This window comes from Terrapene carolina, unplaced genomic scaffold, assembly GCF_002925995.2.
Source record: "Terrapene carolina triunguis isolate 2854851 unplaced genomic scaffold, T_m_triunguis-2.0 Scaffold18, whole genome shotgun sequence".
Classification (NCBI taxonomy): Eukaryota; Metazoa; Chordata; order Testudines; family Emydidae; genus Terrapene; species Terrapene triunguis.
In genome coordinates this window covers 9,987,716-10,005,909 of record NW_020664369.1, presented here as the reverse complement: position 1 = coordinate 10,005,909, position 18,194 = coordinate 9,987,716, and the positions used below count along the sequence as shown (strand labels likewise).

The 18,194-nt window shown below is 36.3% G+C and overlaps 1 protein-coding gene across 2 annotated transcripts in view; it reads right to left on the bottom strand.

The window, feature by feature from the left end:
- LOC113407119 (tudor domain-containing protein 3) overlaps nt 1-18,194 on the bottom strand; it is a 259,992-nt gene that overhangs the window by 49,445 nt on the left and 192,353 nt on the right. For both annotated transcript variants that reach the window (XR_003899863.1, XM_026655218.1), the window contains exon 11: nt 830-1,677. Coding sequence is in view for 1 of the 2 variants with exons in the window: in XM_026655218.1 (XP_026511003.1) it covers nt 830-1,677 (848 nt within the window). In the remaining variant the exon portion in view is untranslated. The remainder of the gene's footprint in view (nt 1-829; nt 1,678-18,194) is intronic.

Here is an 18,194-nt window from a genome sequence, read left to right as displayed (position 1 = left end):
CTGATAAAAAAAATAGACACATGAAATCATTAGAAATATTAGCTGTTAGATCAACAATGAAAAAAACACATTAAAAAACACATACAAGAATGTAGGTTTTTTTTTTCAGATTATCAAAAAACTCGGGGGAGGGGGGATTAAAAAAACAAAAAAGATGGATGGCAATAGCTCTTGAGATCAACAATTGGGAAAAAAATAATGTAAAATGGCCGTAACAATGAGAAAAGAAAAGAAAATTTCTTCTCATAATAATAATAATTAGTAGGCATTGGAAACATTAAAAAGTTCAAATGAAACAAGGGAATATTTATACTTTTAAAGTCAAGACAACAAAATTGTTGGCTTTTTAACATGGACACAAATAATTAACCCATTCTAGAAATATTTCAGCTAATAAACGATCTCCTGGTGATGTAAAAAAGTCAAATAGTAGGGAGAATCTTCATAAAGTTTCCCTTCCCCAAGATGATGGGCATCGGGCATCATGGGAGGTGCACCCTTTCCCCGATCAATGTGATCTTCACCTATATCAAGAAGGGCCGCAGGCTGCTGTTCCTACTACCAAAAATGTCATCTGATCACCATAAAGATCACTCTGGAGAGCAAGGAATTCAGTTCCCCTTCCCCGAGACTTAGTACACCATGTACCTCATGTGTGCAGCCCTAGGTAACAAGATACTAGCTCAAGTAAGAAATCTCACACACACACACACACACACACACACACACACACACACACACACACTCTTTGTGGCAGCACATTAAAGCCACCATCCCTTTTGTTTTTCAAGATACAATTTACAGTTTTTCCTACTTGACTGGGGCATACCTTGTTGTCTTCCCAATAAAGAGCAAAACATTCATCCCTTGGCCTCCAGCTTTTACCATACTCCACAGGAATAGATGGTTCCAATATTTTTTCTGGTTTGATGGGCCCAGATCTCCTTTTGGGACCAGCGTTATAATACAACATTTTGTCTTCAAATGGTGGAACAACATTGGGTCCTGGTGACTTAATAGGTCCTACTCGTCTTCCTTTCTGTGGATATTCAGTATCTCCATTTGATAAAGCATTAAAACTATCAGTTCTAATAGGATTCTGGTAGTCAATATTCATACCAAAATGTTGCTCATTTTTTAAACTGAACGTTTCATTACTTATTGTTCGTGTTTTCCTGTCATAAAAATTGTCAGGATTATGTATTTGGTTTTCCTTTTTTCCTCGTTTCTGATTATTATTATCTATGGTATCTTGAACACTGGAATTCTCTCTCAATTCCATGAATGCAGCCCCTTTTCCTAGTCTGTTTTGCATAGCATTATCCCTCTTTTTAAAAGAAACATCACTCTGGTGAGTGGCTGCGGGATAACCAATATCCTTTAGCCTATCATTCCTTGGATAAGGTCTATCACACTTATTTTTATCCTCAGTCCATTGCTCTGGTCCTAAAGAGCTGTGTTTTTCAGGACCTCTGTTTCTTGGTAAGCCACTACCTTCCAAAACCTGTCTTGAATTCTGAATGTCCCTTTGAAAACGAGGGGGTTTCTCATTTCTTGGCTGTCTAGTATCATTTCGAGAAAGATGTCTTGGATGGTTGTAGTCTTTTATGCCATTCTGCTCTATATTGAGCACTCTGTGTTGTACTTGATGCTGTGGATGAGACTGTGATTTTGGTTCTACAAAGAAAAAGAACACAGTGTTTCAATTACTGGCACAATTAATTTGTGGCACAAACAATTTACTTCACATACAAAGAATGAGTTTTAAGAAATAACATGTCAGACACCAAAAGATACAGCAGTTCTATGATTAGTTTAGAAAAACAAGTGGCGTTCACCCATGTGGTGTGGCAATGGAATAATACACCATGTTTAACAGGGACAGAACTAGGTTTGAACTTGAGATTATCATTCCCAAAGCCAGGGGAAAATATGTACCATACTCTGTGGTACTTCCATCAAAACACCTACTCACATGAAAGTGTGGGTAAGAGATCTGCAGGAAGCTACTCATTTTTCCCCAAAGGCAACTTGCTTGAACAACTGCCACTTTAAGGGGTGTGGGGGTGGGGGGGAATAAAGCTTCCAGCGTGGAGAAAAGGAAGGGGAGAACTCAAAGAAAAAAACAGAAGATTTCTAATTTAAATTAAGGCTTCCAAATTCAGAGCACGATGTAGATGATCTCAGACATACTCTAGATACAACAAGGTGAGTTTGAGAACGTAAGAATGGCCATACTGGGTCAGACCAAAGGTCCATCTAGCCCAGTATCCTGTCTTCTGACAGTGGCCAATGTCAGGTGCTCCAGAGGGAATGAACAGAACAGGTAATCATCAAGTGATCCATTCCCTGTCACTCATTCCCAGCTTCCGGCAAACAGAGGCTAAGGACACCATCTTCTCTTAACCTCTTCTCTTTGGCAGCAAATGGGCACAGGTACAGTATATGAAAAATGGATAGTAACTAAACCTTTAAATGGGACGTACCAGGGAGACCTTCTTATGAAAAAGTCAGTGAGCTAACTAGAAAGTTTACAAGACTCAGAGACTACGAGGTAATACTAAAGCTTTTATCTGCTTATGCCATCTTTTCAGTATTTAATCTTGTCTGTTCCCTACCCCCAATTCACAAACATGGCAGGAAGATTCCAACAAGACAGCAATACCATTCCTGGGTCACTTTTGCTGGAAAACATTTGAAAATAAGGTGCATTTCGTGCTTTCAGTATGTTTTTAATAGCGATCTTTCATGTTGGCTTTACATTTGCAAAAATATTCTTAAATGTTATTCCAAAATTACATAGAACAGAATAAATTGGAAAATAGCAATGAAATTATGTGAGAAAAAATATTTATAAACAGACATGTACAAATAAGGAAAGAGCCATACAAATAAAAAAAATAAAAAATAAAATGACATTACCAGAGAAGTGCCAAAATAGACCTTGAGTCAGCAAGGGAAGTAAGCATATCAATGGCCCCACTGACTTCAGTGGGACTACTCATGTGTTTAAAGTTAACACATGCTTATTACCTTGCTTAATCAAGTCTATACCAAGTACTAGCAGCTAATAGTTGAGAATTATAATTGTAAGTCAAATTACACAGAACACTACAAAAACACATTGTGTAAGTAAATGTATTATCCTTCAGGGTAACCTGTTTTTTTCTGGCCAATTATTTAGTGATATTAATCACAATTCATTGCACATGTCCCTGCAGAAAATGATCAAAAGGAGCAAACTGAGTATAAAAATTTGGAACCACTGCTTATGTTATTTTATAGTCAGATGTACGTCACTTAGTCCAATAAAACTATTTACAAAAAAACGGACTTTCACTGGGAATTGGGTTCTTGAAAACCTCTAATGTCAACTTTTTTACTTAGTCTTATGAAAAGGGTATAAAGCATTTTTATTAGCAACACTTTTTAGCAAGTTTTAAGACCATTCTTCCTTCTCAAGTAGTCTTTTCAAGTTTAATAGAGCTATTCACACTGTTCATTTTGAGATACAGCAGTACAGAATAATTGTAAAAAGTAAAGGCAAATTCTGTCCTCAATATACTCATTTGCAACTCTCCCGAAGTTAATGGGAGTTGCAGCTGTGTACCTCAAGTTAGAATTCGGTCTCAAGTTAACACATTGTACCATGTAGCCATAGGTGTCAGTGGAACCTGGTTCCTATGCTGAGCTCTGAGACCCTCCCACCTTGCAGGGTCCTAGAGCTGAGGCTGCAGCCCAAGCCTGGATGTCTACAGTGGAGTTTAACCTGCAGTCTGAGCCCCATGAGCCTGAGTCAGCTGACACACGCCAGCCCTGGGTGTCTAACTGCAGTATAGACATACGCAAGCAGTCCAGAATACCTGCAATTCCTTTAGGGGTTTATCAAGGGCTTAATGTGGGGTACATTGATCTAAATCAAGCCTATTTAAATCAGTGATTTAATTAATGATTTAAATCACCAAGTAGAAGACCTAAATTTAAATAATTAATTGTCATCAATTTTTCCATTTGTACTTTAGTTATTCTCTAAAGAAAGGTGCATTCTCACTAGCTGATATAATCATTAAACATGTTGATTTGTAACTAAATAGAGCATTTACACTAGATTTGGTGCATCTTTTTGCTACCTAGGAGGGTACACTAGAATGATATATATTTATTTAAGCAATTATATAGCTTAATATTTTCAGGTTCTTATTAACTGTATATTTTTAGTATGAACTTCTGTTGGTGAAAGAGACAAGCTTTTGAACTACACAGAGTTCTTCTTCAGCTCCGTGTAGCTCAAAAGCTTGTCTCTTTTGCCAAGAGAAGTTGGTCCAATAAAGTATATCATCTCACCCACCTTGTCTCTCTTATATCCTTGGACTAATACAGCTACAACAACACTGCAAACATTTTTAGTATGTTAGAAAATGCTGAATGATATATTCCTTATTTACCAGATAATTAAGTTTTTGCACATGATTTGTATTAAGCTTCATTAGAATGGTAACCGGAATTTAATTAAACACACAAAGCCGCGTATAAGTTTTATTTGTATTAAACAAAACAATCTTAAAAGGTTTTGGATACAAAAACTTCTTTTATCTAAACATGTTTCACAATTACAACTAAATGATTTATTAAATGAGGGATTAACTATAGTCAGTGAATTAAACTGAGTATTTCAGGTCAGCCTGGGAAAATTTTCAAATATGCCTAACTGAAAGTGACTGGAGCTTAAGTTCCTAGTCACACGTAAGTCTCTTGAAAATGAGACTGCCTCCTAAATTATTTAGGCTGACCTACTGTGCCATATTTATAAAACTTGACCTGAAAAGTCAGATGTTTTCCCCTGATTCTTTAATTATATAGAAAAGCAGCCTTTAATTCAAAGTTTCTGATACAGGCTTATGGAGTCAGCATATTTTTTTATTTACATATTTTAAGAGATTATAAGTAGTTTAGGCCTTAACATATTGTGACATTGTCTAATTAAAATATAACCATGCAAACCATTGTTGCTACCACTGTTATATAATTGCAACAAACCTTATACAAAATGTAACACATGGCCAGAAAGGGTTAAGCATCTTGCAGGCTAAATGACCCAAAGCCAAACATTAAAGACATGTTAGAAAGTATGTGCATGGTAATTAGGGCCATTCTCTGCTAGACAGGCTAGAACTTTGAAGTGCAAACCTGTATTGTTAGAGAATTGGTGATATTAATTGTATGTGTTTAATTATAGCTGGTTAAATGTTTGCCATGTAAACAGACAGTTCCTGTCTGTCACTATAGCTGTTGATTCAGAGATCATAGGGGGATATTAACATTTAGATGAATGTTGGGTGCAGTAATGTCATTGTCTATGTGTCTCTTTAAAGTTTGTGATAAACTCCTTAATGGATAAATTATTTATGTTAATCCATGTAGTTAATTACCGGTGAGGTTTAGGAAACAGAAGGTTACATCAAAAGCCTATTGTTCACCCAGGACTGTATGGTCAAGTGGCTGCTAGAAAACTGTATAAAAGACCCTTGGGTCCTGATTCTGTCATCTCAGATCTGCTTGATGCGTCAATGCAGGGGAAGCTTAAACCACAAGATTGAGATCCCAGTTCTAACTGGACCACCCTGAATATAATTTGGACTATAACCTATGGACCAATTCTGAAATAACTCTTTGCAACTACAAAGCTCACCATCTCTGCTATGTTTCAGAGTAGCAGCCGTGTTAGTCTGTATCCGCAAAAAGAACAGGAGTACTTGTGGCACCTTAGAGACTAACAAATTTTGTACTCATGTCTGTATGTATACTGATCTTTTAACCAACACTCTCTTTTCTTTTTTAATAAATTTTAGTTTAGTTAATAAGAATTGGCTGTATGCGTGTATTTGGGTAAGATCTGGAATATTCATTAGCCTGGGAGGTAATGTGTCAGATCCGTTGGGATTAGTAGAACTTTCTTATATGATGAATAAGATTTTCAGAAATCCTCATCATATTTGACTTGGGTGTCTGGGTGGAGGCCTGAGGCTTGGTGACTTTAAGGGAACTGTGTTGTTGGCTTCTGGGTAGCCAGAGAGGTATTATAGAAGTTGTTTTGTGCTGGTTTGGTAAATCTACGTATTGGAATAGCCACCAGCTTTGGGGATTGTCTGCCCCATTCTTTGCAGTTCACCCTAATTGAGTGAACTCAGTAGGCTCCCTTGGGACTCCAGTCACACATATTGTATATTAAATTGAGATTTCATTTTAAAAAGTTTTTAAAAAGAAAATCTCATATTATAATTTAAACAATTAAAAAAAATCCAATTAAAATGAAAAAAATCCTTTTTTTGTTTGTTTTTAAAAACAATCATTGATTTTTCTCCACCCTGGTATAATGACAGTCATTTTTCATATTCCATAAATGAAAACATTATATTTACAATTTATTTTGATGTGAAAATAATATATTACTTAGTGTATAAACTGTCACTCAAAGTAAGTGATAGATTAAACTAAATCTGGATATAATACGTTTTTGAAGAGCATTTGGAGTGCATATTGGTAACATAATTTCCCATGATTTGAGGACACTTCCTATTAAACTGATGACAGTCAGCTATTAAACAGACCGGTTTGCCTTGAGGCACATCAGAGGCATATATTTATGTCTGCATAAAAACCTGGAGGAGATTTTTATATTCAACTCCTGTATCTGTTTTAGGGATGGGCAGAAATTCTATAATGGTGAATTTTCAAAATAATTTTTAAAGTAGTCATTCTGAAAAAGAAGACTGTTAATTTATTGTATAGTCTGTTCGTATCTTACATAACAGTATCTGATGTAATTACTATAAATTTAATGTTTTAAATTTATAAAACAGGTGTTTTTTGAGTTTACTTGCTGTGGATTTAAATTTTTAAGTATCTGGAAACACTGTTGTTGTTTTGTCATTTTCTGAAAACTTTCTGCCAATTATGAAATTATTTTGGTGGGGGTTGCAGTTTAAGGCCACAAGCAAGCAAGGCACTTAAGTATATACTAACAAATATAGAAGGTTTATTACCCAAAGTAAGAAATGTACAATAAAGAATCAGTAGCATGCCACATGCTAGATTTGAATAATGCAATTCTGCTACAAAGCCACCATATAACTTCATATAATTAACAATCCCTGAACAGCAAAGTAACCAGCAGCAAAACAGCTGGGATGTTGCAGGGCATAGGCATGGTGTAAGTATCTCACACACAGATCTGCCCTGTAACTTCCTACATTACATTTGGATCTTGGCAGCCCCTTGCTTTCATTTGAAGGGATTCATATTTTTTAGAGAGCCAAAAAATTTGAGAGGAAGTAAAAACAAACAAACAGACAAGTCCATTTAATAGATGACCGAGATGCATGATGCAGCATCAGGTATAACAGATATATATGTGGGCATAAACACACAAATGTAATCATAAAAATTATTTCAGGATAATATTATAAAACTCCAAAAATATTAAGCACACACTTCTGGATGTCATGTAATAAAAAAATTACACTTTGGGTCTATATTTAAAAGAAGTATAATCTGTCTTTTTTCCAGCCATCTGAATATGTCCCACATCTAAATATACTGTGTAATGAATTCCAAATTGTTTAAAGTTTAGAGAATGCTCAAGGGTATAAAAATGCAAGGGCTCAATCTTGAACCACCTTTAATACCCATGGAAAGGAGTAACAGGGCATTAGGCACCCCATTATTTCCTTCAGATTGGAACCCATACCACTAGTCTGTGCCAGGTGGGGAGAGCAGCTGCTGTGGGGCCCACCATGCTCTCTACCACACAACTGAGCAGGGAATGGGAAGGCGGGGAGAAAGAGAAGGCAGTCTTGACTCTGCCCCCTCAATATGGATGAGTTGCTGTGCAGGTATAAATAATGCGCTATCATTACGGGGCTGATAAAGCTTACTTCCAGTAGGGGAATAAGAGAGAGCAGGAATTGTGACACTGTGGACATTCATTTGATCCCGGGGAACACTATTATATATAATTCCACAAACTATAAATAAATAAATATATGGAGATATAGAACTGGAAGGGACACCGAAAGGTCATCGAGTCCAACCCCCTGCTTTCACTAGCAGGACCAAGTACTGATTTTTGCCCCAGATCCCTAAGTGGCCCCTCAAGGATTGAACTCACAACACTGAGCTATCCCTCCCCTTGCTTCAAGTGTTTTTCCCCCTGTTACTGATTTCAATTTAAAGGAATAGTTACAGAACATTACTATTTCAGATAATGCTTCCATTCATTTTTTTTAAAATCAAGATCGATTTTAAGGTCAAGAGAAGGAATTTTTAATGATTTAAAATTCAAATTATCTGTAAAGATAATTGCCTGTCTAGAAGATAACGTTCGTTTAAAAGACAGACACTTCATTTCTGAGGTGTGCAATTACCCTCCATCCCACAGAGGAGCAAAAAGATTCAGAATAGCATAACAGTGATGCAGAAAATAGAATCTTTTAGTAGAATGGTTTTGGCAGCATGCTTAGAACTTGACACAGCTAAATATGTCCAAAATTAAGTTCTTGGAGGAACTCATGTAACAACCTTTTTTCACACATCACAAACTTTAGAAGCAAGGTAACAAAGTTGGGAAACCATTGGCCTAACACAGAGGTCGGCAACCTCTGGCACGCGCCTCGCCAGGGTAAGCACATCCCTCGGCCCGCGCCACTTCCTGCAGCCCCCATTGGCCCGGAGCGGCGATCCGCGGCCAGTGGGAGCCGGGATCAGCCGAACCTGCGGATGCGGCAGGTAACAACTGGCCCAACCCGCCAGGGTGCTTACCCTGGTGAGCCGCGTGCCAGAGGTTGCCAACCCCTGGCCTAACATATTGGAGAACAATGTGTTTCTAACATAAGTGCTATTGAGTAGCAGAACAGGGGGTGGTACTAACAGATAAAAACGTTATTGTTTTTATCACGGTATCAAAGAAATGAGCATAATTTAAAAAGATTATTTGGATTCCCATTCCACTTTGCCTATGGAATAATTAGATCCTTTAACAGTGCATGAAGATCCCCTGCTACTAAAACTTGACAATCTGGATCTGTTAGAATTAGGGTTCAGTTCAATACAGAAAATACAAACTGGCTCTTCTTTTCTATGTATATTTACTGTGACCCACAAGGGGCCTTTATAAAAATGCCCTATACTGTTACATTGAGAGAATCAAAATGTAAAACTATAAGTCTTACAACCGCATTTAATTACAGGGGACAAACATATATTAGTGAAGTAACATCTATTGGACTAAATATACTTCATAGCCTGGACCTAGCAAGAGGGTATTAATGAATTTATTGTGCAATGTTTGACATCATCAGTTATATACAGAAAAAATATAGATTATAAGTGAAGTCTACCTGCCTTGTCATTCAGTGTCGAAGAATTTTGAGATAGGGTTAAATTTGCATAAAGGTTATAGTGTTTCAATAAATTTGGGCTATGTAAATTGGTCACTAAATAGGTGCAAGTATTCTATGCATCCCTTAACAGAAAAACTTAGCACTAATGGATGCTGGTCAAAGGTTTTCTTTTTATGCAGAGGTGGCAGACAGGGATGTCCCTTGTTTCCACTGCTTTTTGCCCTCTCCAGTGAACCACTAACTAAAGCTCTCAGGAAAGCAATAGATTTCCATAGGATAGCAAAAACACAAAACTAAATTTGGCATTTTATAGAGATGACATGCTGTTTTGTCACAAAAACAGACACATCAGCCCGGTTATTATTATTATAACTGGAAGTTTGGGAAAATGGTTTGGAAAAATTTCCATTTCAAAATTAATTACATGCCAGAAGGCTTTTATCTTCTGCCAAGTAGTTTTAAGGAAGTCAACTGGCATTTCCCTTTTAAACTGTCAGTCAATTATTTTACTCCTTTAGGCCTCTATACATCTGTGACCTTAAGAAGATTACATGGAAAAAAACGTACTCCCTTTTTTAAAGGAATCAGCAGGAACTTGTTGAGTAGGAAATACCAGCCAGTGCTATTTAATAAAATCAATTTTATTTAGGGAATGGTGTTTTGCAATATATAAAGATGTTATTTCTAATTTTCTGAATATAAATTAAGCAATTGGAAATGTATCTGTGTATTTCATTTGGCACAAAAAATAAAGGGAAGTTGCTATTTTGTAATTGCAGACTAAGATTTACAAAAGATTAATTGACCTCTTAGAACCTTGAAGTAACACGCAATGGATATGAACTGGAGGGAAATATATATATGTAATAAATAAATAAATATATATATATTTATATATATTTTGGTTCAGTGTAACAGATGAAAGTAAGTATAGTAAAGTAAATAATTAAAGAGACATTAACAAAATAAAAAAAAAATTCCTTACCTATCCTACCAATGTCAATGTACAGTGTTAAAGCTTTGAGTATATCTAGTTTAATTTTTACCAATAATGCTGAATTACCTTTTGCATTTCACTCATTTAGGAAAATAAAAATAGATCACGCCATCAATTTCACTTTTCTTTGTAGGCAGTTTCACTTTTCATGTATTAGTACCATGCTGCAATGCTTTTGGTACAAATGCTGCACTGGAGTATTTAAGTCCAAATAAGAAAAAAATATTTTTTGATTCATAGAAATGTTGCAATCAGGAAGTTTGGTTGTTATTGTGGGGAGAAGGGTGGTATTCTTTGTACCTGCCCCCGCTCCAAATCATAAATTTTGTCAATAATACCAAAACCTACATTTAGGTGTTAATTGGATTGAATTGAAGCAGGGAGACAATTTTTTTAAATTACATTTTTCTATTACGCCCTGACAAACGAAATGCACAAATTCATTTATAAAATTTTACCTTATTTTGAAAATGTATACGGAACAATAACAATGACATATTTTACCTTTGTCTAGAATAGGAAATGAGGCTGTTGAGGATGTGAAACATTAACTAACCTTAACTTTTATCGAGTGTAAAAATGAAGGTCAGTACCTTCTACCCTATATCTGACTTCAGTCAAGTAAATTGAAGATGAAAGGTACATAGACTTGTGTATGCTGTGGAAAATGTTGTGATTAGCCTGGGGTTAGGAAACTCATATTAGTTAACCCTGGCCTAACCTCAAATTATTTTCCTAACCTAGACAAAGCCTTTGAGAAACACTATAATGACAGTTACTTTACATAGAAGTTAGATGCAGAGTAGCAAATAATAAGATATATAAATATAAGATATATAAATATATATAATAAAAATATATAAATATAACAACATATAAAATGCAGCTAGTAGCTCTTCTATAATGTGGGTCTATTAAAAATTCTAGGAACATACATACACATTTTATTTAATTGTAGAAATAGAATGTTAGCATATTTAATTATATTTAAATCATCATAGCAAAACGGAAAATTTTGTTCTTACCAGGTGATTTTATGGTGAGCTGATATTTCCACAGTAAGATTAATATTAAATATTTTGATTTCCATCTGAGATTTCTTTAATAATTACTGCATAGTTTAGCTACCTATCTTCATCCCCTCTTTTGATTGCAAAAATCCTTAAATCACACTAAATTATTAGTCCAAAAATGTCTCAAAGTAATCACCTTGATGAGTCTTATGAATTTGGTATCTTTCCCTTGCACAGTATTGAAACTGCCTTTTTGTATATTCATCCCTTCTGGCTCTGCCCTCTCTCGCATCATCTTCTTTTCATCAATGCTATACTTGATACTCCACTCGATAGTAAAAACCATAATAGCTTGTTTCATCACCTCATAGTTCACTGAAGCTTTGGGCACCTTGTGATATTTGTTTTACTCCAACTTAGTTATCATAGTTTAGGGCAACTGTATATCTATTTCCCCCTCATGGTCCAGCAAGGGTAACCATTTTAGGCTTATGGTTCCTCAGTTATCTTCTCTCTCTGGTGGAGACCCATGTCTCTTTCTTTTCTGACTGGGGTTTTCCAGGCTGTACATCTCCCTGCCTACACTGAGTTCCTCAGCATGCCAGACTGCCAAAATGGTCACACTTGTAAGTTACCACACGGTCCTTTCTATGCAAGTACATTTGTTCCTGAGGTAAAAGCATTACAGAGAAAACATTAAAAACAACAGAACCTACATGCTTGCTAATAAACTTACCAGAGATCACCCCAACTCCAACAATGGCTCTGGCAGATGTCAATCCTTTCAACCCCACCCCTCCACTTGGACAGAAGAGCCTGTCTTTTGCAGGATCAGAAAGGAGGCCTTGAGTCAGTTTAAACTCAGACTATTAATCCAGAAGTCCTTTCTTTGTCTGTTGGCCTCTGGAGAATCCAGTCTGAACCATTACATGCAAATGTCTCCAGGTGCTGGTACCTCTCTGACGTGTTACAACCTGAGTGACTTTGCTTAATCATCGCCCACTGTTCTTAATTCCTGGAGTAGCTGTGATTACCCTATTCCATGGAATTTCCAGACAATCCCCTGGCCCACAATGATACATAAACTTAATATAGTTAAGATCTCCCAAACACATTACAAGAAACTGCCATATCAGTCACATTAGTCATCAAATATTTTTATGACGGTTAATGGACACTAATTTCTGCTTAGGAAGATAGGGTAGGAAAGCCCTCTTGTACCAATTTTTCTGTCCACAGACATATCAAGTCACTATGTAAGGAAAAGGAAAGTGAAGATCTGCCCAGAAAGAAAATGTTCTCCCAGATAATAATTTAGTGGCCTGACCATCCTTTAAAAAAAAAAAAAAAAAAAAGAGTGCTTCAGGAATGCATACTTAGAGTACTGGTAAGAGAATTAAGAAAATACTATAATTTACCATCATCACTATGGTTTTTATTGGTGGTCTGTATTTTCATATCAATAATAATCCCTGAAAGAAATATTTCTTTACCCCTAGCACTCACATAGTCACCTGCTTTCTTTTAGACCCAATTACAGTACTCCTGTTCCAGTTCATAATTACAGGTAATGCTTTCTGTTACATTTCACCGCTATCGTAATCCATTCCCAAGTCCACAGAATCCAATGCTTATAACCCTTGACCTCCTGCCAAAATATGGGATACATCAGAGGTCGGCAACTTCTGGCACACAGCTCGCCAGGGTAAGCACCCTTGCGGGCCGGGCCAGTTTGTTTGCCTGCTGTGTCGGCAGGTTCAGCCGACTGCAGCTACCACTGGCTGCGGTTCGCCGCTCCAGTCCAATGGGGGTGGCAGGAAGCCGCGGCCAGCACATCCCTCAGCCCACGGTCTGGAAAACATACCTTATAGTGGGAGAGTAAAGAAGCTCAATCTATTTAGCTTGTCTAAGAGAAAGTCAAAAGGAGGCTTGATCATAGTTGACAAGTACCTAACAAGGGAAATTGGTTTGTGACAACAGATAGCTCTCCATTCTTGCAGAAAAAGACATAAGATCCAGTGCTTGGAAGCTTAACCTAGACAAATTCAGACTAGAAATAAAGGTCCAAATTTTACTGTAATTAACCACTGGAACAATTTATCTTGGGACGTGGAGGATTCTCCATTACTTCAAGTCCTTAGCTCAACACTGGATATGTTTCTAAATGATATGCTATAGCTCAAATGTAAATTATGAAATTGATACAGAAGGACTGAGTGAGGTTCTTTGGTCCATAATATGTAGGAAGTCAGACTGGATCACCACAATTGTTTTAGGTAAGGGACCTCAATACTGATGCAGAAATTATATTAATACTTTTTTTATAACTTAATTGTCACCATACTTGCCTGGGTCTTGATTGAAGCATAAGGCATATTTATCATTACTTTAATACATATGGTGCTTTGGAAAAGGTACCTCAGATATATTTGTTTTTGTTTATTTAATTATATGAACTAGGGGCTGTCAATTAATCACAGTTAACTCAAGCAATTAACACAAAACAAATTAACTAGATTAAAAAATAGCTGTGATTAATCACAGTTTTAATCACACTATTAAAACTTAACAGAATACCAATTTAAATTTATTATAAATATTTTAGATGTTTTTCTACATTTTCAAATATATTTATTTAAATTACAATATAGAATATAAAGTGTATAGTGCTCACTTTATATTATTTTTTATTACAAAACTACTACTATTGGGTATGCTCAATAGGTTCCTGGTAGCTGGACTCAGGCTCCACTAAGGGCAACTAGTCAGGGCAACTGCTTTGCAAAAGGCCACGTCATCTGTGTGTGCTGGGAGAAGCTGGGCCACAGGAGCAGAGAGCAGGCTGTTTTCCCCTAACTCTGAAAAATTTTGCAGCAGCTTAATGATATTGTTAACACTCCAACAGGGAAGCCCTGGCAGTGTTAACTATAGAAAGGGAAAACTGGGAGAGAAAACTCATATATTTTATTTTAATTGTATACTTGGAATGTTATTTGATTTTAGTTAAATTCTCTCAACTAGTATGATTCACCAACCTTTTTTCTAATTTAAATGTAATGATGTCGAATGAGTCATTTATATTTTGCTATTCTCAGGTCGTATTTTTCTTGTAACAGGGTTTTTTAAATCTATATACCTAATCTGAGTGGTTGATTAATTAATTAGCTGACTAGCTAACAGAGTGATTTCAGCAGAGGTGGAGGAAGAGTCTGCATGGACTCCAGCTAAAGATTTCTACAGCAAGTGGAGGGAAGATGTTGTTGCAGTGCTTTTGGCTAAGCAGACTGTATAGATTTTGGTGATCGAAGACTGTAATTGAGACTCAGGTGAACTCAATTTAAGCTTTTGGGGACTTTTGAGTTTCTTCTTGCTGTGTTTCTGTGGGGACTGGCCTGTTTAGATTTCATTTGGTTTTTTTATTTATGTTCATGTGTAACTGTGAAGATAATGTATGTGGATTATATGGTAGCCTTGTTATGTTGCAGAAATTAAATTATGTTTTATTATTATTATTATAATATCATTATAAGATGTTAGAAAATTGGTACTTAGGAATTAAGTTCATTCCTTTTGTTCTCTTTGGACTTGATTGAGCGGAGGTTGATCCTTGCTGAAAATCCTCGATGACTGAATTCTGGGTCTCCATATGCCTTTCTATGAAGTTGTTTTTAGGCACTAGGAGAAGAGCAATGAAGTAAATGCTAGCCCATCCAAAGGTTATAAAAGTTTAGTTATTGTGATTGATGCTTTGTATAGAATACTTGATAGGCATTTTAATTCCAAAACCTGCAACTGTTAATGCAATTTGGTCAAAAGGACTTCAAAAAGAAGTAATACTGAAGATGCTTATCAAACCATAAAAATCAAGGGGTAAGGTGGGCCTCCGTCATCTCCCATCTTTTGCAAGAAAAATCTCTGCTTGTGTGAAAACAAGTGTAGTTGGAAATGTTTTAAACCCTTTGTTGATTTCTTAAATGCTGAAATGGCAAACATCTTTGTGAAATGCATACTTACAAATATGTTAGCTAAATGCTAAGCTCCTAACATAATTCCTAATATCATTTCTATCTAAATAGTAAAATGCTTTATGCACCAATGTGGAATTTAATGATCTTGCTAAACTAAGTAATATTGTAAGAAGCCATTTAAGTATGGAATACGTACATTAATGGGGAATTAATTAATTATGAGCATTGTTCAAGCAACTATCTCTCCTATCTTAGAAAGAGAAGAAGTGTTTTCTCTCCAAAAATGTTATAAAGAACCAACTCCCATAACTATTTAAGCTAAAGACTCTTCAAGAATTATTGAATTTTTTAAAAAAGACTACAGAAATAAAAGATTTTCTACTATAAAGAATACTAGATTTCTTAAAAACAGAATTTCATTTCCTGTTGAACTCTAATAAAATAAAAGGACTATCTCAGAAAATGGACTGAATTAAAAGAGTTAAAACTAACTTTAAATGTTATCTGATGCTTTCCTGCCACAAGAAGAATAAAGGAAATTAGAAGAGTGTTGCACATTCATTAGGCAGACTGGCGCTATATTACATAATGTATTTTCTGCATTGGTCTGATTAATATTATTTTGTTCTCATATCCTATTAGTGAATCATTATTATTTTCTTAGGGTTTGTTTATGTTGAATTCCAGTTTATTGTATTCATAAGAGTTATTCCTGGTTACTCATAATAGTTGGCTGTAATGCAAGCAACCTACAGGCCTGTATCCTGTATGATTAGCTAGAGCAAGTCAGTATGAGTGTTTGTAACCTTTGGCATAAGTAAATGGCCTACCGGTTACCGATAACCGCAGGGCACACGCAGAACATGAAAGTCATGAGTTAAGCCAAAGGTAAAGGTTTCAGGAATGAGATAATTGATACTAATACGTATTAATACATCTCATAACATGTTAACCTACAGAGTAAGTGTACCTGAAGACTTACTTGGGTGAGGAAATAAGATTTGGGCATGGTAGGTTGGGCCTAGATTCCAACAGTGGGCAGTACCGGGGACCCTATAAGCAGGCAAACAACCATGCCGGGGGGTCGCTTTTGCCTATCTTCTGTCAAGCTATCAGCTCAGCTTTGCACTACATCTTAGCTACTCAACACTCAAACCTAATCCTACCAATTTGGGAAGCCTGGACCATCGAATTCATAGGGCATGCCAGAGACGAGGCTGGTCCTCTGTCTCCTACTACCAGGTCTTCACGGAAGAATGTGAGTATGCTAGTTTAAGTAGTCTTTTAGAATAGAGATGTTACCATCAGGGGTCACAGAATTGTATTTCTCCTTTGTGACTCTGTGTTTTGTAGCATGTATTCATTTTAATAAAGATCTTAACAATTTGGTATTCTCCTGAGTATAAGTGTCCTTGCCATACACCTCAAGAGTCCTCTCACAATACTGAACTCTCTGTGTTCTCTAACCCTGTAGCCTGAATTGGGACAAGAACCTAAACTATCTTCTGATCAGATCAGTGACGAGCCATAATAAACTAGGTCAACACTGGCAGACTACATATTCAGGAGCTGAAGGTGTCACTTAAGCCAACCCCCAAAGAAATGGAGTCAATGAAAGAATAATTTCAGCCATCTTGGAATCCAAACACTCCTGAAAGAAATAGGTTGTCCTCTCATTTTGTGAAAATAGGAAGAAGGGTATTAAAAAAAAAAAAAAAAACCCCTGGAATACCTATCTCAGATGCTCCTTGATACCATGCTCAAACACAGATGTTGGTTATCAATTTTTTCTGGCCATCTTCGCAAGAAAGCTGCCACAGACAGCTAAAAATGGACAAGACGCAAGAAGAGAGTACCCCCAGGAAAGCCTCCAAGACTTCACCATAGATTGGTGAGGGGAAGTTAATTAAGACACTGCCAAAGGATTAGATTTTAAAATTAGTGTAATAATTTTGTTGGGATATGGAAATGCTGTTGTAATTTAAGATACTAACTTTTCTCCTGTTAATCACCAAACGGTTAAACAATGTATTCCTGTGAAGAAGACAAGAGTTAAATATTGGTAAACAGAGAAACAGTGGTGTTTAATTGGATTTAAGAATTTTAATATTCATAACTGGCCTGCCTCAAGACAACTTCTTAAATGGCTCCCTAAAGTAACTATTGAAATATTTTCTTCAATTTCATAGAATTTAATTAAAATTGCTTATTTTGCCCTATTCTAAACTGTATACCAAACAGAGCCCACCTGCCCTTAAACAAATTATTTCGTCCCATTACAAACAGTTCAAGTATCTATGAGATATTAAACTGGACCCACAATAAATTTTGGAAACAATATACTTTGGATTTAATTTACTTAAAACACTGCATCTGCTCAACTGCACCACCGAAGCACTTTAACGAAGACTCTCTAAGCCAATGGGAGAGAGCTCTCCCATCAGCGTAGTTAATCGCCCCCTCCGCCCCAATGAGAGGTGGTAGCTATGTTGGCGGTGAAGCTCTTCTGCCATCTACACACAGAGGTGGGTTGGTATAACTACATTGCTCAGAGGTGTGGATTTTTCACACCCCTGAGTGATGTAGTTATATTGATATAGGTCGGAAGTGTAGACCACATCTAGGTATTTCTCAGAAAGTCACAACTTATTAAAGAGTGAGACAACACATCATTAATTCTCTCCATAGGCAATACAGCAATGTCCAGACTTTGTGTAAAATCAAAGCCTGAGAGAAAAGACAATTACCTGTTCTGTAACTGGTGTTCTTTGAGATGTGTTGCTCGTGTCCATTCCATATTAGGTGTGTGTGCTTGCCA